Source organism: Haliaeetus albicilla, chromosome 29 (genome assembly GCF_947461875.1).
Source record: "Haliaeetus albicilla chromosome 29, bHalAlb1.1, whole genome shotgun sequence".
Taxonomy (NCBI): domain Eukaryota; kingdom Metazoa; phylum Chordata; class Aves; order Accipitriformes; family Accipitridae; genus Haliaeetus; species Haliaeetus albicilla.
In genome coordinates this window covers 3102604-3126298 of record NC_091511.1, presented here as the reverse complement: position 1 = coordinate 3126298, position 23695 = coordinate 3102604, and the positions used below count along the sequence as shown (strand labels likewise).

Genomic DNA, 23695 nt, shown 5'->3' with positions numbered 1-23695 from the left:
GAGTTGCTTTGTGTACAACTTCCCATTATCCTCCCCTGTCGCTGCCTGTGGTTTTGAAAATCAAGCCTAAATCAGATTAAATTACTGGGGCCCAATTGCTTTTCCTTCCTTCTCCCATCACTATGGCCCACTCCCTTGGATCTCCTTTTCCCTCTCCAGGCTGAAAAATCCTTAGTGTAGAAAAACAAGACCCAATGGCACTCATGGCTCCCATGCAGCTACTTACCCTGTGGCCAGCATCTCGGAGCAACTTTGCTGCTGTAAGCCCGCTTATTCCTGCACCGACAATGACCACGTTTGCTGGATGAGTTGCAGGTTCTAGCCCATCTTTGACAATCTTCAGCAGTTCCTCGTAGTCTTTGTCATGAAGGCAATATTCAGGGAAAGACTGAAACCTCTTTGCATTTAGGAGACCTACTAGCAGGAGTATTTGGAAGAGGACTAGGGAGAGAAAAAAGAAGAAAATAATACAATGAAGGCACTTGGCAATCAGTATGCAAGTTCATTCCTGACAGCCCAGGAGGGAGGTGACAGCACAAACTGTCTCTGAGTATGTTGGTGTCCAAAGAGGAACATCTAGCAAATCTGTTTTCAAATCAACTGGCATAATTATGAAATCCATGGCATCAGCATATCTTTTGTGACTGCAGATAGATGTCAAGTGGTGTCAGTGAATGTGATTTTTTTTTTTCTTTTTTTAAGGAGACATCAAGCCCATAGATGATTATTTTCACATTCACAGTCTGCTTTTGCAGCTGCTGTGGCGAGTTCCCCAAATGAGTTTGACCACTTTGAATAGCTCAAAAGACTCCATAATGAAGACTGGTAATTAATGTTGTTCATATGCAAAGAATCAAGGCAATCTTGTTGTCCCAACTGCCCTTTCCTATACCTTAGTAATTCAGGGCATTTTTGATGCAGTGGGTAGAAGGGTAGAGGGAGGAGGCTATTATATAGAAAGATGGATAGACTAGATGGGCACTATTGCATAGATGGGCAGAATAGATGAAAACATTACATAGAAAAATGGACAGATTAGATAGATGAAGATAGGTGATGGGACTTCTCTGTTTATTTAAAATTATTTAGTTTCTGAGATACCCTACAGGGAACAGAGATACCTATAGGGAACAGCAGGCAGAGTGCAGCCATTCAGAATAACCATTTCTACCAGAACAGACACAACAACATTACAATAATGTTTTCACAGGGAAAGGAAGTTTGAACAGAAACCACCTTGGGATTTTTCTAGTTTTGGTTTCTGTTCTCCAAACTAACTACAGAATAAGCTTAATTTTCTTTTCCTTCCCCCAAATACTGCCAGCTTTCTTCCAGGGAGCAATAAAAAAAAAGCTTTTGAAACCACACCCTGGGTCATTCTTATTCCTTGGAAAACCCTGGGGAATCACTACTTTTGTGGGAACAGCCCCAGATCTGCAGACAACCTGGGTTGAAGTGCCCCTGCTGTGAATAAATCAAATCATTAAGTTTGGAAAAGACCTTTAAGATCATCAAGTCTAACCACCAACCCAACACCACCATGCCCACTAAACCATGTCATGAAGTGCCATGTCTACATGGTTTTTTGAACACCTCTAGGGATGGTGACTCCACCACTTCCCTGGGCAGCCTGTTCCAATGCCTGACAACCCTTTCAGCAAAGGAATTTTTCCTAATATCCAATCTAAACCTCCCCTGGTGCAACTTGAGGCCATTTCCTCTTGTCCTATATAAACCTCAGAGCTGTTATCCTACAGGTGGTTTTCTGAGAGACCTAAGTCCAGCTCCTGAAAGCAGGTCTTTCTACAGCTTGTAGAGCTGATCCAGCTTCCTGAAGACACTGACTGTGGCAGTAAAAAAAAAAAAAAAAAAATTGGAAAGAATCTGCTACAATTAGCCTGTTGCCTTCTTTCAAGCATGGCAGAAAGTGATATTGTGTTGATAAAGCTGCATCAACCTTCCTGACCTGACACTGCTGCTGCCCTGATCTTCCTTGAGGACCAGGGATGCTGCCTTGAGTTGTGTTTTTAGTGTGTGTGTGTGTGGTTCATAGTGGTGTAGAGCCACCAGCCAGTCTTGCTGTCCTCATCTCACCCAGTGTGGCAACCCCAAAGACCTAAGGACCTTATGGAAGACAAAGGAGATCCTTTTCAGAGATCAGGCTTTCTGTGGGAGGAGAGCAAATACATTGGGACCAGCTCTTGGAAAAGTCTGATGGATCTCCATCTTCCATCTGACCTTCCTGTGTTGTGGGTAGATGTGGTAAAACCACAAACCTGGTGTGAGGAGGAGGTGTCCTCCAGGAAGGTGCCTGGAGATTCTGAGCTTGTGCCTATGTTTCCATCTCTCCCTGCACAACTAGGAACATCTCACTCCCCAGACTTGCAAGGGAGTTCTCCCACTGCCCACAGTGCTGCAAAGTTGAGCTCCAGGTGATCGTGAAATACCTTAGCTGAAGAAAGGGAGGTTTGTGGTTATGCTGTCAGGAGGTGACACAAAAGGCAGATGTTTTACCAGGTGGAAGAAAAACCCCTCCAAAAACCCAAGCACTGAAGATGAAAGAAAACCAGAAAAAAACAGCGAGAAGAGCTCGAGAGTCACTCACCGATCCTAGACATTGTTCCAGTAGGAAGACAAGTCCTCTGCTGAGATATGATTTCATTTTATACCCTGGCTTAAAAAAAACCAACCTAGCTCTGGTAGTTTGAAAAAAGTCCCCCCAATCAGTACACCCTGGAAGAGGGCCAAGTCTGATTTGTCATAAGAAGGAAGAAGGTGAACCAGCAATTGAACATGTGGTTTGTTCCTCTGCTGTAGTTTGGATTTGTGTTTTTCTTTTTACTCACTGGTCTTACCAGCTTTGGACATGAGCCATCAGTCTATGGCATGTTTCCGGGAGTGTTAAGATTATCAGAAAAGTCAAGAGTGACCGCACCCTTCCCTGTGAAGGGCAGAGAGCTTCACAGCAGTGAAATATCAGGTTTGGGTTTGGGTTTTTTTTTCCCTTGTACTGCACAAAGGGGCATCCATTTAAATCTATCTAAATATCACAGGTTTTATTCTGCATCCCAGGGAGACCTCTGAGCTAGCATCCAAAATATCCTTTCTAGCGATGGAAACGGGTATTTCCAGACAACAGTTCATCTATGGGACACTTTTGTGTTAAGTGTTGCGCAATTTTGGTTTGATACTGTCTTCATTATTGTAGAGGAAACTCAGAGCTCAGATGCCCTCACTGAAATGGCAAAAACTCCGTGATTTGTACCAGCATTTTCCCACAATGGAGAACTTTGACCTACCAAAGCACCATGAACCATCCCTTCACTGGTTGACCACATCTTACCCACCATATGGACATACTCTACTCTGTGTAGGCACCTTGGCTGGTCTGTTCCTAAAATAAATAATTAAATAAACCCACCACAAACTACCCTTCCCCTCCAAACTTTCTCATGCCTTTATCCTTTGCCTTATGCTTAAAGACTGTATTTTTCAGTGTCCTAGCTTCGGCTGGGATAGAATTAATTTTCATCCTAGTAGCTGGTATAGTGCTATGTTTTGGGTTCAGTCTGAGAAGAATGTTGATAACGCACTGATGTTTTCTGTTGTTGCTGAGTAATGTTTAGACCAAGACAAGGATTTTTCAGCTTCTCCTGCCCAGCCAGCAAGAAGGCTGGAGGGGCACAAGGAGTTGGGAGGGGACACAGCCAGGACAGCTGACCCAAACTGGCCAAAGGGATATTCCATGCGTGTGAAGTCATGCCCAGTATGTAAACTGGGGGGAGTTGACCCAGGGGGATCACTGCTCAGGAGCTAACTGGGCATCGGTTGGCTAGCGGTGAGCAATTGCATTGTGCATCACTTGTTTTGTATATTCCAATTCTTTTATTATTATTATTGTCATTTCATTATTGTTATTATTTTCTTCCTTTCTGTCCTATTAAACTGTTCTTATCATGAGCTTTACTTTTTTTTTTCCCCTGATTCTCTCCCCCATCCCCCTGGGGCGGGGTAGTGAGTGAGCGGCTGTGTGGTGCTGAGTTGCTGGCTGTGGTTAAACCATGACATTCAGTTAATCAGACTATGTGCTGATTTGGTTGAGGAAATGAAACTCAATACTTCCCAGACTTCTGGTGCTGAGATCACCAGTCAGCATTCAAGGTAGATACCAGTGTCACGGAAGGGGCTTCCCCTGAAAAGCGTTTTGCCGGAAATGGTTTTGCAAACCTCCCTAGTGATTGGCTCTTCTTAATACTATTTTCTTACTGAAATCCTCCCTACCCCACCACTGCCCCCCCCCCCCCCCCCTTTTTTTTTTTACTGCAATGTTTTCTGTTCTCCTTGTGTTGGGGCCCAGAGCTATGTGCACCAAAGCAGAAGCAAACTCATTCCCTTGTGCTATTAAAAGTTTGGTCTTTAGATGTCCGGGTGTCTTCCCCAGCCATCCAGACAGCAAGGTTGAGAGGACAGTGCAGCTTTGGTATTATTATAGGATCGCTGGATCCTAGGGTGGTGATACCTTTTACCTCTGTCTCTCTTTCTCTCTTTTTTCTACCTTGTTCTTCCTTTTCTCTTGGCAGCTAGCACCTTATTTTGCTCTTTCTCTTTCTCGCCGCATTTATCTTGCTTTGTGTACATAGTTTGATGACGTTAGTCATCTGAATAGTTCATCCATAGAATTTAAGTTTCGTGTTGAATCATTTTGGTAAAATCGAGTAAACTTCTCCCCTCCCCTTTTCCCTTTGATTTTGTGACTTGCTTGGCAGACAGCAATTTCTTGAGTTATCGCATGATTGTTTCAGTTTTGTTTATGTTTGTGCTCAATAAACAATTTGATTGGTTGTTTGGTGGTGTTTCGCTTTAATCTACTCTGAGGGATTTCGAGCTTTCCACGACCTCCCGCACTACGCAGGGTAGTGTGCTGGCTGGGTTGTGACAAAGGGACATGAGCCTTTGGAAATATCAGGTGGTGGTGCCCACCCATGATGCTACATCGGTCTACTGTTTTAAATAATGCCCAGGAAGAGTGGATTGCAGAACCATGACAAGGTCAGGACTGAAAGCATTGCATGGACATCCCATGTGTTACCCCTTCCATGAAGTCATGCTCTCAGGAAGTTACAAATTAAGTTCCCTCTGGGTGACTCTAGTCTTTTGGGCATGGTGCTTGCAAATTGTTTAAGCCACTGGTGACCGGTTTGATTCAGGCTTAACATTTGGAAAAGGCAAAGGCATTATCTTTTCTGAAAAAAAAACCCTTGCTTTGTGTCTGATTTTTTAGTAGCTTGTGATTACCAGGTAGTTTTCCTGATACCTGTGGGTGTCTATGCTGAAAACCCAGCAATATGTATTATCTCTTCATATGAAGCAATGATACTTCTTGGGGGATTTGGGGATTATATGATGAAACCAGTATGTACACATATTCCCAGGACTGCTGGAGATTTTGGAGTGACAGCAGTTTGTTTCATCTTGTTTTTATAAGAGCTAGATTAATGCACGTCCTAACAAGTTGCTCTAGGATCAACCTCAAATTATAGGGTTTATTGTCTGAGTATAAGCAATGCATACCACCAATTGCAAAAGGAGTTCCTCCCATGTTCCTGTCTGCTGCTTCACTGCAGATTACTGGAAACCGAGTTTCCACTTGAAACCAATTACAACATGAAGCTTGCAGAAGGCCAGTGGGAGGGATGAAAACCAGATTGAATCAGTTGGTGTCACATGAGGGAAGAAGGGACAATTCCAAATAATTCCTTCTGGTTTTGTGGGTTGGTTTTTTTGGTATTTCTTCCAACTAATTGTCTTCTGGTTTTAATGTTGTTTTTTCTTAATGAAGGGAGGAGAGAAAAAGTCAGGGTTTGGTCATCCAGAATCAGAGCAGGTAGATGTTGGTGTGGGACATCAACTGTGTTTTTGACAGTGGATGGAGGAACTTGAAAGAAACATGGGAGGTGTGTGTATGAGCATTTACATGTGGATCTGAAAAATGAGCTATGTATGTAAAGCATGAGGAGGGAAAAACCTAGGGTGTATCTGCGTGGACTTGTTAACTAAGTAATTAGCTATGATGAGTCTTCAAGCTGGAAGACACAGGTCTAAGGTGTGCAGGCACCTCTGTTGAGGAAAGATGCTCTTTCAAAAGATTTTCTTGTCATTCATTTCCTGCTCACCCAGAGGACTCCCAGGACACGTGTTGCACGTACTCAGCTCAGTTGTGCGTTGTGCGACTCTGAGACAAAACTTTTGAGACTGGGGCGATACTCTGAGAAACAAATGCTAGTTTTTTAGATTGGGTGGAATATTTCCACTGGGAGGGTGAGCATGCCAGAGGGGTGGGGTGTCCTGGAGGTCTTCAAATCTTGCAGGCACTCATGACGCCTAGTTGCCTTGGCCAAGAGGGATCCCAGTGCCCCACACTGGCCAGGATTCTACCCATTATGAATTTGGGGGTGGAAATTGTTCACTTGGCCAATGGTAGGGCTCAGAGCTGCCCCTCATTTGCATGCTTACTTGCATAAAACGGGGAAGGTGGGGGTGTTTGTAGCACTGAGGGGTCTGGGCAGTGCAGGGACAAGGCTGAGCCATGGCGTCTGCTAGGGGGAGAAGGAGGACCCAGCAGGGAAGGAGATCCCAGAAGGAAAGGGGACCCCAGCATGGAAGAAGACAGAAGAGCCATGCCAGGAGGTCTCTGGCCAAGCAGAGGAAGCATTGGGGCCAGGTGAAGTGTTAGAGGAAAAGGACTTCAAAACGCTTCTTCCACACCATCAACACCAAGATGCTCAACAAGATCAGGCGTGACAGATGGTTCGTCTCCCACCAGGCAAAGAGGCTCACGATCAGCTTCATGGAGGACAACTATGAGCAGGGGTTGAGCGAGGCTGAGCAGCTGCGGAGAGAGAGCTGCTGATCCTCTCATCAGCCCTGCGCATGTGCAAGCCGCCCTGCAGCGCGTGGTGCCAAAGGGGGGGGAGGCATGTGCCCACCGTGGTCTTGAGAAAAAGGCACTAGAGGAAACATCCTCCTCCCCTTGAGGTTTGGATGTGTGGAAAGACGACCAGTTAGGGAAGAACTGAGCAATGTACCAGGTGGAGTGGGGAGTTTGTTGAATGAAATAGTCAACATGGTATTGCAATAAAGCCCAAATGCAGCAGCTTTTGCTGGTGTCAGGGGTTTCCTTTGCAGGAAAGGATGATGAGGGGTCGGGCTGTGGCTTAGTGTTTCATTGGTGAGGATCTGTAAGAGGCTTTTATCTTAGAAAAATACAGGCTTTCATGGCCTCCTTGCTGCAAGTAGATGGTTATATTTGAATATATGGACTTTAATTACTAGCAGATAATGGGAATTGCTGTGAGCAGGGGGAAAAGTCCCACCAGTCTAAATTACCCTAGGGTAGTGATGGTGATATCCCAGTTCTGCTAAACCCATCCCTCATCAAGTTGTTACCCATGACAACTAAAGCAGCGATTCTTAAAAAGAACCAAGATCAGCCTGGCCACATGCTGTGCAGCAAGGGTGCCAACTGGCTTTTAGACTTAACAGGTGGTGTTTGCCATCCCTGTGTGTGTGCTTCGAGGGTTGAATTTGCTGTGGAAAAGCCTATTATTGATATCATCAGAGGGAAAAAAAAAAAAAAAAAAAAAAGGAGTTCTTTTATTGAAGGGCCGGGGGGAGAAAGGAATTTCCCTGACCGGGAATCGAACCGGTGTAGCGGAGGTGAGAGCGCTGAATACTGACCACCGGAGAAGTGATGACAATTTTTTGCCGCCGCGAACCCACGCGTGTCCGCGTCACGACAGACCCCGAGGAGGGGGCGGCTGCGCTGCTCCCGCCTCCCCCTGCAGGCCAGAGACCCACGGAGCAGCATGCACCCCGCTGCCACCTCCTTTCCCTCCTCATCCTCGTGTTTTTTTCTCCACGGGTGGGCGCAGTTTGCAAGTAGAGTTTGGTACAGGACCAAGGAGGAGTAGTTGGGGGTGGGGGGAAGAGAATCGGCGTTTTCCTTAACTCGGGTGCAGGAGTGATGGGGGAATTATTTTAAAATAATATTAAAAATTGTAGTTGTTAGAAGGAAAAGGTGTGTCAGAAGTGGGATTTGAACCCACGCCTCCATTCGGAGACCAGAAATCCCCGGGCAGGGAAAGCAATGACTTGAGTCTGGCGCCTTAGACCACTCGGCCATCCTGACACTGCCAAAAGCCTTCCTCACCCTCCTCATCCTCAAGAATTAATCCTGCCACAGCCTGATCTTTCCTGCCTCCCATGTACACCCACCCCTACCCCCAAATTTGCAGCAAGTTTATTTTTTGCAGCAGTAAAGCCCTCCACCAGAGGAGGCAACGCCGGGGGTCCTTCATCGGTACCTTGGAGTTACAGGCTGCTGTGGATAAGGTTATGAAAGGTGAAGATGGAGTGTGTTTTGCCTCCTCCATCCCCAGCAGATCCTCTTGCATGAACTGAGTAACAAGGACCTGTCCTCTCACCATGGATATCTTTCCTTGTCCCCCTCATTGCATGCCTGGGAGAAGAAGAAAAGAGGAGAAAAAAAGAGAATAAACTCAGAGTCTTTCTCACCTGCCTGATTAAATATCATTCCTGTAAAGATGACCACAAAACCTGGCATCCCACCAGTAGCCCTGTACCCTGCAGGAGGTAATTTGGAGGGCAGCTCCTGGATGGGAGCATCTTCAGCATCCTGCCCATATAAGACTACATTAATCAGCCCCCCGTGATGCTGGTGGGAGACCACCAAAGTCCATCTTGACCTCTTTGAAGACCCTCTCCATGCAGCTGTGAGCTGAGACCTTGGCACCTGCAGGGAAAGACTGCTCCCCATTGGGAGATGCCATCCTTATCTCAGACCACACCAAATGTCTAGGGAGGTTGGCGATCCACTGGGGAGGTTTGCCGTGGTTGGAAACAGGGCCATGGTCTCTGAGCCATACCTGAAGTTACACTCATCTTGGCTTGGTACTGAGTAGGAGGGAGAAATGGTGGGGTTTGCCACTGATTATTTGCGGTAGAGGAAGTCTGTGCTTATGGGTTTGGTGTGTTACAATGTTCAACGAAGTGGGAGATGGGTGGTTGCCACACCAAAGCCCGGTGCTGTCTGGAGCTCCCTAGCCATGTTCTCCAGACAAAGCCCAATGGCCTTACAGCTCAAATGCAAAAAACCCCAACATTAAAACAGGAGTAGGTAAGGTTGCAAGGACAGCCTGCAGCTCAGCAGGGCAGTGAAATGGCTGCTTACCTTGCCGTGGCCAGAGCTCAAATAGCTCCAGGTGTCTGTGCAGCTCTGGGACACCTGAGTACCTGAGTTTAGCCAACAAGGCCAACACTTTGGGCCCATCTGGAGGGATCAGTGACCTCCCCTGGCATTTTTACCCTCCCAGCTCAGGATTCCCCACCACGGGATCCAAAGTGATGTGGAGTGGTAGGAGGAGACCAACCCTCGTGGCCTCTGGCCCCTGGGCTTGCTACTTGCTGGCTGCTGGAGCCCCTTTGGGGCCCCTGAGGCTCCGGGGACTTCCTCCTGTGCAAGCCTGGAAGTAAAAGGGGGCTGTGGGGCTCATGCGTCTCTACTCCCTGTGGGTGCACACCCATATGCGTACAGAGATCACAACTAGTATTTATCACACCACCTTTTATTCCTGAAGCTGGTATCACTACTAGCAGATCACTGGAGGAGAGGAGAATGCCAGATGGGAGATGAAACAGCCCTTGGGCCCATTGTATCAAATGTTGTGATGTGGGGAGAGTTTGGAGCAGCGAGGAAAAACAAAGGTCCTTTTTTTGTTGTTGTGTTTGGGCAGGGTGAGAGCAGGAGATGCCCTGGACTAATTTGGCTGGAAGGGAAGCAGAGCAGGAGGAACCTCACCCAGAGTTGGTGTTTTCTGCTGATGGTGGCCATGCTTGGTTCCTATCCTTCCCTTCATACCCCCCGATACACAGGTCTTTCTTCTCTCTCCCGCATGTGCCAAGATAACCAAAGTCCTGGTTGACTTCCAGTCTCTGGAGAAGACCTCCTGGCTGAGCTAGCATCACTAGGCTTCACCAGCATGGTGCGGGAGCTGGAGCCACTCATGCACAGAGCTGGTGCACCCCGTGGCCGTGGTGGAGCCGCCGGTGCGTGATGACATTGGAGCTCTGGCTGAAGCTCTTCCCGCAGTCGGGGCAGTGGTAGGGCTTCTCCCCAGTGTGCACCCGCCGGTGCTTGGTGAGGGACGAATTGACATTGAAGCCTTTCCCACAATCCTCACAGACATAGGGTCGCTCGCCAGTGTGGACCCGCTGGTGGGTGGTGAGGTGAGCCCGTTGGCTGTACTGCCGTCCGCACTCCCCGCACCGAAACGGCTTCTCCCCAGTGTGCACACGCCGGTGCCGCGCCAGGTTGGAGACCACCGCGAAGCTCTTGCCGCACACGCTGCAGAGGAATGGCGTCTCCCCAGTGTGGCTGCGCTGGTGGGTGAGGAGGTAGGAGCTGGTGGTGAAGACCTTGCCACACTCGGAGCACTTGTAGCGCTTCTCCCGCCAGCTGGCACTGCGGTGCTGGATGAGGTGGGGTCGGTCGCTGAAGCCCTTGCCGCAGTCAGCACAGCTGTAGGGTCGCTCACCACTGTGCGTCCGTTGGTGGGCGATGAGCTTGGAGCTGATGGTGAAGCCCTTGCCGCAGTCGGCACAGGTGTAAGGCCGCTCGCCACTGTGCAGCCGCTGGTGGGTGATGAGGTTGGAACTGCCGCTGAAACGCTTCCCGCAGTCGCGGCACTCATAGGGCTTCTCCCCAGTGTGGGTGCGGCGATGTTTGATGAGATCAGAGCTGACATTGAAGCTCTTCCCGCACTCCCGGCATGGGTACGGGCGCTCCCCTGTGTGCAACCGGCGGTGGGTCACCAGGTGGGAACGCTGACTGCAACGCCGGCCACAGTCGGGGCATTTGTAGGGCTTCTCCCCAGTGTGGCTCCGCCGGTGGCGCACCAAGTTGGAAACCACGTTGAAGCTTTTGCCGCAATCAGCACACTGGTAGGGCTTCTCACCCGTATGGATGCGACGGTGCGTCACCAGCGCCGAGCTGTGCCCAAAACCCTTCCCGCAGTCAGGGCATTTGTAGGGTTTGTCCCCACCATGGCTCCGCTGGTGACGGAGCAAGTTGGAGAAGACCCCGAAGCTTTTCCCACAGTCAGGGCAGGGGTGCTGGGACCCCCGTCTCTGGGGATGGAAGCTCTTCTCACTGGTGGGATGAGGGATGGGTCTATGCCTGGAGTGAAAGCTATGGGGGAACAGCAATTCCCTGCATGTCCCTGGAGTTTCCCTCCCAGGATGACCCTGGACCTCCTCTCGGCCTTTCTCTTGGGAGCTCTGGTGGATGTTGGTTGACTTGTGGTGCTGGGAGATGTCCTCCAGGCAGGTCTTGATGTCTGGGTCTGCATGTGCAGTGCTGTCGCTCCTCCCACTCACCATCCCATCCTCTGCAGAGGAAAGAGAAAAAGACCATGACAAGTCAGTCCCTGGCTGGGGTGGAAAAGGGAACCCACTGATGAAGCAGGGTGGGGAAAAAATGGAAGGGGGAAAGCCTAGAAAGAAGAAAGATCATGTGAGCTCCACCTTCAGCTCAGGCTCAAACACTGACCATTGGACAGCTGGTGAAGCTTGGGCTGAAGTTCAGCTTCAAACCCCAGCTCTTAAAAACCTCTGGAACCCAAAATGTCTCCCAAGGGAACAGGAGAGGTTCTGGGACCCCTCTCCTAGAAGATACTAAGCTCAGGCTGTCTGTCTTAGGGCCTGAGTAGAAGTCCCAGGTGTTTTGCTTTTCTCCCAGATGCTTTCTAGGTTATTTAAGCCAGTTCCTCACTTATGGAAGAGCTGTTAGAGAAGGGCCTTGCATCTGAGTACTGGGGAGCTGGGGTCCACATCTTCTCCTCCAACTCCAGCCCAGAGGAGATCCTGTCAGGTTGGGGGTCAGCAGAGCTGGTTCCTGAGACAGAGCAGGGGTCTGAGTGCATTTGAGGAGCTACTACAAGAAGATTTGGGGGCTCTGCTGGAGAAAGGATGATGCAAGGGCTGGACACAGCTGAGGAAGGTGTCTCTCCTTGTTCTCTGACATAGCATCTCCTTCCACCATGGCCGGAGAGAACATGGGGCCAGATGGACCACTGGTCTGACATGGTAGAGCATGTGCTCCTCTGAAGAAGGTGGGGATGGAGGGTGCTATGGGTCCCCAATATGTGTCCCAAGGGGGAAACACAATTGCCAGAAGCAATGGGGAAAGACACCTTCACCTCCAAAGTCTAGAGAAGCATCCCCTGTGTCCACCCAATCCCAAGACGTAGCCCAGGAAGGAAGGAAGGTGCGTCCTTACCCAAAGAGGAGTCATTTCCAGCACTCTCCTGCATGGCTTCCTGGTACTGGGCCCGCTGGCCAGGATCAGTGAAGTACCGAGCCACCTCCTTGAAGGTCACTGGACACTGGAACAACAAGGATTTCCCAGCTCAGCACCTGCTGCCATGGGTCAGCTCAAGCCAGCTGGGAGAGGAGCCAAGGCTACGTTCAGCAGAGCTGCAGGAGAGCCAGAAAGGATGCTGGCAAGGATCAGAGATATCAAGGTATTGTTCTGCATAGGGTGTAGTTAAGCTGTGGAAAGCCTTGCTGCAGGACATCACGGATGCTGAAGGGCCACACGGGTTCAGAAAGCAGCTGGCTAAGCTTATGGGGAAGGAAAAATAGGAACTGGAAAACACTGAGGGTTGTTAAACACCCAGCAATACCTGATGGGGATGGTGGAGCTGAAGGAGCTCAACCAGGCTGGGCTCAACTTCTCCACCCTATTCTCTGTGCCTTTTCCTGTCACGTAGAGACGCAAAACCCCATGTCCTGCTGTGACTTTCCACCCTCCTTGTGTTTCTGAGGTGGGCATCTTGCATCCAAGGCTCAGCCTTGTAGCATGCCCACCACAGGCTCCACCTTCTGCTCCTCACCACCTCTCCTGCACCCTGACCATCTGCGCCGGTATATGGGGACCTGTTGGTCCAAAAGGAGTTGCAGGAAGGCGATAACCCACAGCTATGGTCACAGACCAGCTTGTACAGCCCCACTGGACCAGGCAGAAGGTACCTGGCACTGATGTTTCAGGTCAGCTGGAATGCAATTGCCCACCCCAAAGGAGAGATTTTCCCTCACCTGTGCCGGCTCTGCTGTGGCCATGTCCCTCTCCGTCCCCCTTGGCAGTGACAGGGACGCTCTGCTGGAGCCTATGGGGGGAGAAGTTGGTACTGAGCTGTTCCCTGGGGGGGAAAAGCTGGGATAAACCCTGGAAAAACCGAGGCAGTGCCCTTTGCATAGGCATCTGTGCAAGAGAAGAAGCAGCCTCCTTCATTCCTGCGGGGCTTTTTCCCCTCGGGACACAAGAGGGCTCAGCCAGCCCTTGCCCAACAAAGCTCAGCTTTTTCCACCTTCTTGGGAGCAGATCTCCTGCTCTGATCACCAGGGAAGAGCCAGCTCCTGGGAGCAGCTCTGGTCTCCCCACGCCCTCTCGTGGCGCAGCCCCAAGGGCAGGGACTGGTCCTCCATCTCGTTGCTCCTTGTACTGGTCCCAGTAAAGGGACTGGGGCTGGACTGGGAGACAGGGCATCCCGGGTGGGTCTCTGCCTCCCTCCTTCCCTCCCGAGCCCATCACCTGGAGCCTCTGGCTCAGGATTTGGTGCGGACAGACCCCCAGAGCAGAGGGCTGTGGCGTGCCTCCATGGGCTGGGGGATGCAGGCAGGGCTCTGCCTGCCCCACACCACCACCCACTGCCACAGCCCCTGCCTGGAGCACAACCAGGATCCCTGGAGGGTCCCTTTCTCCCCTCTCTGCCTTCAGCATCCAGCGGATCCAGCCCCTTCCTCTGTTCTCCCATACCCAGCTGAGCTGCAATACTCCCAGAGCCACCCGGGTTGCTTGGTGTCCCCCAGCACCAGGACTTGGTCCCACAGCATCCCTTGGGGACATTCGTCGACTGCCACCAGCCGAGGAGTGAAGGAGAAGGGAGAGAGGATCAGGCAAGCTGTAGAAATCAGCTCCACTCCCTCCTTCGCTGGGGAGGCAGGGGTTAAACACCCGTGCATTAGGGAAGGCAGGATTTAGGGAAAATTCCCCATCCTTGCGCTCTTTCCAAAGCAAGCTGAAAGAAAATTATTGCTTCCCCTCCACTCCTGGCTTTTCCCAGCCAGGGAGGGATTAAACCACCACCCAAACACCTGCACCCACCGTAGAGAAGAGCGTCTGTGTGGCTTCAAATCTCCTGGGCTTTCCTGGAGGCAGAAATCCAGGCTCCTCTCATTCCCCTGCTGCAATTCTTTATCTTCTTGTTCGCAGGGCTCTGTTTTCCTTGGCTTTCGTGATCTCCTCCTCCAGCAACAAGAAGGGATAACTTGGTAAGTGGAAATTCCCCCTTCTTCCCACCCGCAAGCGCATGATTCCTGAGCCTGGAGCTTTTGGGGAAAAACAACCCGTTTTCACCAACCACGTGACTAAAACATGGTTTGGACCACTTTTCCAGGTGGAAAACCTAATTTCTTGCTTGCACAGCTCCCATCACTGATGCTGATCGGGCAACCAGCCTAGTGTCCCCCTCTCCCACCTGGGGGAAGCCCTGTTGCCCCAGAGAGACCCCCATCACCTTCCCATGCTTCCCCATGGCTGCAATACTCAAAATATCCCTGCTGCTGCTGTCACAATCCCCCCGGCAGAGTTCCTAGCAAGGTTAGGGCTCTCCCAAAACTGCTGGGTAAAAGGGAAGAGCATAAGGGCAATGCGGGTGATGGGGCAGGACTTTAGTGGGGTCCCCTCTGCCCCCCACGGGTGCTGGGTAGCCTGCGGGGAGGGTCGGGATGGGGGGGAAGCCAGGATTGGGTTACCTCTAGAGGGCTCTGGGTAAACGCTGCCGCTAAGGATCCTGTTCTTGGCGTCTCCTCTCTCCCGGATACCGGCTTCGGCTTCCGGAGCAAAGCCATGCCCGGCATCGCCTCCATTGTGCCCTGGTGTCGGGAGGCTTGGCGGTCCTTGGGGTGCAAAGGGGGGGGTCTGCGGATCCTGCCCCCCCTTGCAGCCTCAGCCTGGGAAGGGAGGACGTTTCACCCAGGGAAAGGCCTACGGAGGCAGCTCCAGGCTCAGTCGACAGCAAGTCCTGAGCCAGGGACTCCAGGTAACGGGGAAAAACCCTGAGCAGGGACGTGCTCCTGCTCTGCAGCAGGTCCTGAGCTGCGTCAGGGCTGGAGCTTGCAGGATCCAGCCCTTGGGGTTGTTCCCAGGAGTGGCAGCTCCTTTGGGAAGAGGACAGTGCATCCAGGACTCCCCAGGGATGGAGCATGCTGCCCAGTTCCTGGGACACATCCCCCAATAACCCATCACCCTGGGAGGGCTGATTCCCAGTAAGAAGAGGACCAGGGGAACTGGGATGCTGGAGGGAGGAAGGCAGAGATTGCTGTGAGATGCAGTCTGCCAGAAAGATGAGCAGAAAACAGGGAACCTCCTGCCCCCCCATTGCCAAGCTGCTCCATGCAGTCTCAGGCTTAGTCCTGAATGGAGGGACCATCTGTGTGTTGCAGCCGGGGGAGAAAAAAACCCAGTATTTGTCACGGCATCCCCAGAAAAAGCATCAAAAACTGAGCAAGAAGCACTACCCAGGGGATTTTCCCCATTTCAAGGGATTCTTCTTCCCCACAGGGGATTTTCAGGAGCCCTGAGTGAGGAACAGAGGGAGAAACCCTCATTCTCCTGACCACCAGTGACTCTCCCTGTAATGGAGCCGTGGGTGATGCTGGACCCGCGGCAGAAAGCCCTGTACCGGGATGTGATGCAGGAGAGCTACGAAACACTGATGTCTCTTGGTAAACAAACACACAAAATCCTCTTTCCTTTTCCTTGAACATTCCCCCAGTTTCTCCTTGCTCTTTTTTTTCCTGTCTCTTGCAGGGAAGCAAAGGGATCAGAAGGGGGGAGGAGGAATCCAGGCAGGTTTTGAGGGGGATTTCCCCAAACCCCAGCCCTCTTCTTCATTTTTTTTCTGCAGGAAACTGTTATTGATCTCTCTGCTTTTTTTTTTTTATTATTATTGGAAATACAGACAATGGGGTTTGCTTAGCATCTCTATGTTCTCAGTTCAAACTGGAATCAGATCTCCCATCACATCCCTCTTCCTCCTTTCTGGGAGACCAATTTTTTTAGGGAATCCTGTTCCTGCTCTGTCAATTTAAATGCTACCCCCTGCTCCGGTCAAGGCCATGCTCTGCCCTTTTTCTCCTTTTCCCATGTCCCCAGCAGCACAGGGGCTGGTGAGTGAAAAAGCAGCGGAGGAAGGAGCAGCAGAGGAGAGCTGCAAGGAGCTTGAAGAGCACTCGTCCTGCAGCCCAGAGAGGGAGAAGACCCTCGGCTCAAACAGGCGGAAAACAAAGCGCCCGGATAAAGCCATGCCGCATGGCGGAGCCAAGATGTCCAAAGCCACAGTGGTCCCCAAATTGGAATGTGCCAAACCCTTACATGGGGCAGCCAGCAAGGGACCAGTAAGGGACCGGCCGTTCAGCTGCACCGACTGTGGCAAGAGCTTCCCATGGGCTTCGCACTTGGAGCGTCACCGGCGGGTGCACACTGGTGAGCGGCCTTTTGGGTGCCCCGAGTGCGGCGAGACTTACAGCCAGAGCTCCCACCTCCTCCAGCATCGCCGTACCCACGCCAGTGACCGACCACACAAGTGCAGTGACTGTGGCAAGCGCTTTGCCGGTGCCGCCGAGCTGGCGGCTCACAGCCGAGGCCACGCCGCCGAGAAAGCTCACAAATGCGGTGACTGCGGCAAGGGCTTCATCTGGGCATCCCACCTTGCCCGGCACCAACGGGTGCACACTGGCGAAAAGCCCTACCGCTGTGCCGAGTGTGGCGAAGCCTTCAGCCAAGGCTCGCACCTTGCCAAGCACCGCCGTAGCCACACCGGTGAGCGGCCCCACCGCTGCCCAGCTTGCGGCAAGACCTTCTGCCAGAGCTCCGACCTGGCCCGCCACCGCCGCACCCACCTGGGCAAGAAAGCCCTCCGCTGCGGTGACTGTGGCAAGCTTTTCCGAGCCGGGCCAGCGCTGGCACGGCATCAGCGGTGTCACCGGCGGGAGCGCACCCACCGTTGTGCCGATTGCGGGAAGGGTTTTGTCTGGGCGTCCCACCTGGAGCGGCACCGGCGGGTGCATACAGGTGAACGCCCCTTTCCCTGCAGCAGCTGTGGCGAACGCTTCGCCCAAAAAGCTCACCTGCTCCAGCACCGCAAAACCCACTCCCCCGACCGGCCCTACAAATGTGGCGACTGTGGCAAGCGTTTCGGTGAGGCTCCCCCCTTCCTTGCCCACCAGCGGGGCCACATCGCCCAGAAGAGCTACACTTGCAGCGAGTGTGGCAAGGGCTTTGCCTGGGCATCCCACCTCGAGCGGCACCGCCGCGTCCACACCGGTGAGAAGCCCTACGAGTGCCCTGAGTGTGGCGAAGCCTTCAGCCAGAGCTCCCACCTCACCAAACACCGCCGTAGCCACCTCCCCAAGGCTGCTTTCCCCCTTGCCCCCCAACCGCTGCCCCTCTCTAGGACACGGCTGGTGGCGGAGAAGACCCACGGTGCCACAGGGCTGGTGAAGCCACCCAGAGCCTGCAATGTTGAGGAGCCCTGAAGGACAGAGACTCCCCCATTGGTGTGATGGATGGGGAGGAAGCATCATTCTCAAGGGAAAACTCATCTTGGGGGACAAATCAAAGGACACCAAGTGACATTTAAGGGGCAGAGGGTGGCACTGGGGTGGGTGATGTGGCTGCTCCAGCAAGGTATCAGGGTGGGATTTATCCTTCCTGATGTCTCCCAGCAGCAATGGGTGAACGGTGCCTGCGCCCTATTGCAAAACAGACCCTGGAAAACGGACATCTTGGGTGACAGGGAGCCTCTTCCCCAGGGAAATGGTGCTCTTCTGCACCGGGAAACAATGGGGGTAACCTGGAGCTGGTTCTTGTGCCAAAATATGGTGTCATTTGTATCTGCTCCTTGCTGCCGCAGGCAGGAGAAGGGGATGCTGCGTTGCACTGATGGAGAGGGCGAGATGCTGAGGGTGCAGAGGGCTTGGCAGTGGGAGGTGCCGGCATGGGGCGAGGAATAAAAAGGGAGCCCGGTACCTGGCAGCCACCTGTGTCTGGCTCTCCTTGTGCACTGACCCCGGGCTCCGTCGCTTTTCCCTGCTTCTTGGTAGGAAAGACCACGAGCATCTTCTCCCTCTCCAAAGACAAAAACACGCTGAGACACGTGAAGGGGTTTTTCTTTTTTGCTGAACTACCTTCTACTTTATTACCTACTAACTCAAGCCGAGGCAACCCAGCCTCTCCACGCTTGCCAAATTCCCAGCTCAATGCATCCTAAACCGCCCTCAGCACAACCCAAGCAGCATTTGGGAGGGGTCCCAGCAAGGATGCAGCAGAGCTGGTGACTAATGCAGGTCCCCATGGCTCTTTTCTGAGCCGTTTGCCCCCAAAAGCCCCCTGTGGAAGGGGGTTCCCTGGGTGATTTTTACCGATGGGTCCCCTCCCATACACCCAAGCTGTGTCACCCCCCTCTTTCTGCCTCACCACAACAGTGGGGCAGAGGATGAGGAGGGTTATAGGGAGAAGTGTTGTCTCCCTACCACCCTAAATTATCACCCAGCCCCCCCTAAATCCACCCCCAGCCTCCCTTGTCCCTCCTTTCCCAGTCTCCCCCCAAAGCACCTATGCTGGTTGCTAAACCCCTGGCACAGACCACTCACCCTCCCTGTGCCCCCTCCCCACCACTTCACCCCCCCTTCCCCATCCTGACCCCCCACCCCAGTGTATCCTGGGGCCCCCCAGCTGATGCAGCAGCCCTTTCCTACCCTGTGTTGGGGAGGGAGTGGGACAGGCCAGCCTCCCACCTCAGCCTTGGGGTGTCCCCAAAGGCGCAGGGTGGCTCTGAGCCCCCCCCACCGGTCCCCATGGCCCCATCTCAGGAGCTGGGCGGAGGCAGGGAAACCCAGGGCTCCTGGGGGGCAGAGGCATCGCTTTGCAGTGTGTCCCCCTCCCCAGGCCTCCATGCCATGCTGGGAGGCAGGAGAGCCTTGGCAGCCCAGCCCCTGGGGGCTGGGGAGGAGGAAGAGGAGGAGGAAGGCACGGGGTGCTGCTGGAAAACAGAGCTGGACTCTTCGGGCCAGAGCTCAGATGGGGTGGGTGTCCCCCCTCGCCTCTCATCCTCCCACCAGGCAGGCGGCAGCAAGGAGAGGGGGCTGCGGCCCCCGGTGCCAGCAGCAGCGGCGTGCAGTCGCTGGTGAGCCGCCAGGGCCGTGCCGAGGCCGAAGGCTTTGCCGCATTCAGGACAGACGTGCCGCTTCTCTGGGCCGCCCTGCGTGTGGGCACGCTGGTGCCGGTTGCGGTGGGAGCTGCGGCCGAAGCATTTGCCACAGTGGGCGCAGGAGAAGGGTTTCTCGCCAGTGTGGGTGAGCCGGTGCCGGTCGTAGTGGGAGCTCCAGGCAAAGCCTTTGCCGCAGACACCGCACTGGTAGGGTTTCTCACCCCGGTGAAGCCGCCGGTGCCGCTCCAAGCTGGCTGGTGTGCTAAAACACTTACCACACTCAGGGCAGGCGTGGGGCCGGCCTGGCTGGGCAGCATGGGTGCGGCGATGAGCCAGCAAGGTGGAGCTGACGGCGAAGCTCTTCCCGCACTCGCCACAACGGTAGGGCCGCTCGCCGGTATGCACCCGGCGGTGCCGTTCCAGGTGGGAGCTGACGGCGAACGCCCGCCCGCACTCCCCGCAGCGGAAGGGCTTCTCTCCAGTGTGGATGCGGCGATGACGCTCCAGGTGCGAGACCCAGCCGAAACTCTTCCCACACGCCCCGCACGGGTAGGGTTTGCCACCTCCTCCAGCACTGGCTTCCTCAGCGGCTGCCGGCACGGCTTTGGTGGCGTCACTGGCTTGCTGCTGCCGGGCATGGATGCGCTGGTGCTTGGCCAGGGCTGAGCCCCAGCGGAAGCACTGTTTGCAATCCGGGCAGGGGTATGGCCGCTCACTGGTGTGGACGCGTTGGTGCTTGAGGAGGTTAGAGCTCTGGCCGAAGCATTTGCCGCACTGCTCACAGCGGAAGGGCCGCGGGGGGCTGCCAGTGGGTTCGGCACCGGCTGGCAGTGTCTGAGTGCCCTTGTGCTTGAAGCGCTGTGGGTCCGTCTGGTGGTTGAGGCGCTTGCCACAGTCGGCGCATTTCTGGGGGGGTGGTGGGGGCTCTTCCTCTGCCTCCCCGTCCTCCTCATCCTCGGAGGCAGCGGCAGCAGCATGGGTGCGCATGTGGCGGTCGAGGTGGGAGCTCCAGGCAAAGGCTCGCCCGCATTCAGCACACTGGAAGGGCTTCTCACCGGTGTGGATGCGCCGATGCCGCTCGAGGTGGGAGCTCCAGGCGAAGGCTTTCCCACACACGCCACACTCATAGGGTTTCCCGCCCAGGTGGCTCTTCTGATGCCGATCGAGGGCTCCTGGATCAGCAAAGCTGCGGCCGCACTGGGGGCAACGGTTGGGTTTCTCCCCGCCGGGTGCGTGGGTACGCTGGTGGGTGAGCAAGGAGGAGCTGACACTGAAGCGGCGCCCACAGTCAGGGCAGGCATAGGGCCGCTCGCCCGTATGGACCCGCTGGTGGATGGTGAGGTCTGAGCGCTGGATGAAGCACTTGCCGCAGTCAGGACATTCGTGCGGGCGGTCGCCAGTGTGGATCTTCTGGTGCTTCACCAGGGCTGACTTGTGGCTGAAGCTCTTCCCGCACTCGCTACACGTGTTGCTGGGTTGGCTCTCACCTGGGCGCGTGGCCGTCTCCCCCAGTCCCCCACTCCTGCTTGCCTTCACCCCAGCCTCGGCGGGGCTCGAAGGATGCTCCTCACCTGCAGGTTTCACTACTTCAGGCTCTTTCTCAACAGCTTCTTCTCGAGGGGGTTCCTGCTCCACTCCTGCTCCATCCTCTGTGGGGCACAAAGACAGACACAACCCAGGCAGGAGACATCGTCTCTCCCAGGGCTGGGAAGATGGGAAGGTGGTAGAAAAAGGAAAGCAAGGAGGGATTCCTCCTCCTTTTTTATTTCACACACTCTTCCAGGCAAGCATCTCTAGCAGAGACATCTCTAATCCCCATCGCTCCTCTCTGCCACCAACATGGACATGGTAATTAATCCACCACCACCTCCACTGTACCTCCAGAAATGTGGCTCTCTAGGAAGGGGGTCTGGCATTTCCGTTTTGGCCAGGATAACCCTCTGGCCTTACAGTCTCTCCTCCCCAGCATCCTTCTTCCATGCCATGGCCAAACCAGTGGCAGCCGCTACAGTGGGGGTTTGCCCATTTTGCGGAGAGGTTGGAAGTGAGGAAAGCCCTTGACACTTGCAGGAGCTGAACCCAGGCTTTTTCCCTGCTGTGGCTGAGGCGCAATCAGAGGCTCACCTGTGGCCAAGGTGTCCCTGGGCACATGGAGATCCAGGGCTGTAGGTTCATTCCCATGGTCTAGGCGGGACAGCAGATCGGGCTTGGAAACAGGGAATTCTGGAAAAGACAGGGGGGGTGAACAACATGGGTCAGGAGGGTCTGCCCTCCCCAGCAGCCCCCCAACCCCAGCACCCCTTCCATGATGACGTGAGGATCCAGCAAGCTAGATCCTCCATCCACTCCAAATTTCCTGCTGCGGTATGGGTAGGCTCCTCACCCAGCGCCATCAGCGTCTCATAGCTCTCCTGCATCACGTCGCGATACAGTGCTCTCTGTCGCGGGTCGAGCAGCACATACGGCTCCATGGCTGGTGCCACCAGACCCCCTGAAAGAAGGAGGTAACCTCCTGTAAGCAGAGACCAGCATCCCCCCTGCAAGGAGGAGGTAACCCCCCATAAGCAGAGCCCAGCGTGCAACCCACTGCCAGCCATCATCCTATGGATTTGTATCCATCAGTTGGACTCTTCATGCAAAACCCTCTATTTTATTAACCTGTGGATTCTCTAATAATCTAATAGATTATTATTCTCTAATAATCTAATATAAAGGCTTAGCTGAATCACAAAATGAGGGTAAGGCATGGGGACAGGCAGCTAATAAAAAACTCCATCCTTTACGTATTTTCCCAAATCTTGCAGGAACTTTATACCCTCTGCCTCCATCAAATCTGGCTAAACATTTTTTTTTCCAAAAAGTTAATGGGGAGGAGGAGGAAGCAGAAGGGGAAAACAGAAATACAGAGAGCATGATTCCTTAAAAAAAATAGAAAAAGAGGTAAACCCCAGCCCATTGACAATAAACATGTTTCTGTAACCTGCAGACAATGCTCTGCTGAGAGATCCTTACCCTAAAATTCATCTTCACCCAGATTTTACCTAACAGCTAAGTCCTACTGCACCAAACCCTGGGTGCTCCTCCTCTTCCTGGAGACTCCTGTCCCAAATCTTCCAGAACCCCTCCCCAAAAAAACCCATAGCAATCGCTCCTCCTTCTCAAAGAGGATAAATCACCCAGTTATTTCTCTACGCAAATCTCGGGTGCTCGGAACCCGTACTGGAGCAGGAAAAATGAGTTTTCCCAGCTGTAGGAACTGGGTTTGGTGCTCTCCTTTGCAAAAATCATTTAAAAGCAAATTACCACCACTCCCCCGACCCCTTCCTCACCCTCCTCTGTGAGCAGCAAGCGGATTAGGATTCTCAATGCATGGGTTGATTTATTTTTTTTTTCTAGCAGCAGAGCTGTTACAGCTGCAGAGGATGGAGGAGGTAGGCTGGGAAAAGGTGGATTTGCAGAAGGTTGTTGCCGACTTACTGATGCCAGGAATAAAAGGGTGATTTCAAGCATAGACCACAGATTCCTCCTGCGATTTTTGCCCCCCCCCCCCTTTTTTTTTTTGAAGCCCCCACCAGCATCTCAGCCCGCTTCATTTATTCTCTGGTACTTTGCCATCCTGCTAAAAAAAAATAAAAATAAAGGGGTCAATACCGCATGCCCTCACAAACGCCTCTGCTCCCCCTCCCCCCCCGACAGCCCATCCAAAAATGAAACCCACCCACCCGAATGAAGCGAGGGGGGACAGACGGACGCCTGCAGAAGGACAACGGGGCTGGGGTTTTGGTTTGTTTTTTTTTTTAAATTATCTTTCCCCCCTCCCCGGGGATGGAGAGCATCCGGGCACCGAGTTTAAGGCTGGTGTGTGTGCGGGCAGCCTGGGGAGGCAAGCCGGAGGGGATGGGAGGAGAGGGAAAGGGAAGGATGGAGGGGGGAAGGAAGGGAATAAAACAAAAAAAAAAAAAAAAAAGAAAGAAAAAGGAGCCATTTTCTGCTCCCTCTCCACATCCAAAGACCGAACCTCCTCATTACCTGCAGTCTCCAGCTTGGGAGGTGCTGTCGGCAAAGCCCGGAGATGCCCCCTCCCCTCCCTCCCAACACTTTTTCCCTCCAGAAAACCCCTTTTCTCCCCCCAAAAAATGGAGCGGGGGGGGGAGGGGGGGGCAGCGAGGGGCTGTGTGTGGTGTGTGTGTGTCCCGGGGATGCGAGGGCCACGGGGAGCTGGTCAGCACGGTGCAGTGGCCGCGGCTTGACCGGGGAAGCCCGGTTCCTCTGATATCCCGAGCAATAAGAGTTAAAAAAAAAAAAAAAAAAAAAAAAAAAAGAGGAAGGAAGGAAGGAATTAAAAA

General features: G+C 53.2%; 3 protein-coding genes and 1 non-coding gene across 5 annotated transcripts in view; 1 reads left to right on the top strand and 3 right to left on the bottom strand.

Moving 5' to 3' along the window:
* The window catches only part of IL4I1 (interleukin 4 induced 1), a 15058-nt gene extending 5017 nt beyond the window's left edge, over positions 1–10041 (bottom strand). Inside the window, exons 1-5 of the mRNA XM_069773870.1 lie at positions 9878–10041; positions 9408–9542; positions 9251–9312; positions 7692–7838; positions 227–441 (exon numbers count right to left, since the gene is read on the bottom strand). Coding sequence (XP_069629971.1) covers positions 227–441; positions 7692–7838; positions 9251–9312; positions 9408–9542; positions 9878–10041 — 723 coding nt within the window. The remainder of the gene's footprint in view (positions 1–226; positions 442–7691; positions 7839–9250; positions 9313–9407; positions 9543–9877) is intronic.
* LOC104313819 (zinc finger protein 721-like) lies at positions 7624–23695 on the bottom strand. The gene is made up of 12 exons (XM_069773869.1): positions 23379–23695; positions 22679–22968; positions 21733–21840; positions 21474–21572; positions 19011–20998; positions 18170–18330; positions 14243–14383; positions 13174–13303; positions 12356–12461; positions 11849–11971; positions 9878–11465; positions 7624–8518 (listed from the first exon to the last, which is right to left on the bottom strand). The coding sequence occupies exons 2-11, from the start codon at positions 22857–22859 to the stop codon at positions 10081–10083; spliced, it is 4422 nt and encodes a 1473-aa protein (XP_069629970.1). The 5' UTR covers positions 22860–22968; positions 23379–23695; the 3' UTR covers positions 7624–8518; positions 9878–10080.
* TRNAL-CAA (transfer RNA leucine (anticodon CAA)) lies at positions 8081–8188 on the bottom strand. Its single transcript has 2 exons — positions 8151–8188; positions 8081–8126 (listed from the first exon to the last, which is right to left on the bottom strand). It is a non-coding gene; the product is annotated as a tRNA-Leu (tRNA).
* LOC138682725 (zinc finger protein CKR1-like) lies at positions 14896–18179 on the top strand. Of its 2 annotated transcripts, none has more exons than XM_069774089.1 (3): positions 14896–15179; positions 15701–15864; positions 16298–18179. In XM_069774089.1, exons 2-3 carry the CDS (start codon positions 15777–15779, stop codon positions 17674–17676), a joined length of 1467 nt encoding a protein of 488 aa, XP_069630190.1. In that variant the 5' UTR covers positions 14896–15179; positions 15701–15776; the 3' UTR covers positions 17677–18179. The 2 variants fall into 2 exon arrangements, with proteins under 2 accessions (XP_069630190.1, XP_069630189.1); XM_069774088.1 differs by having other exon boundaries at positions 16295–18179.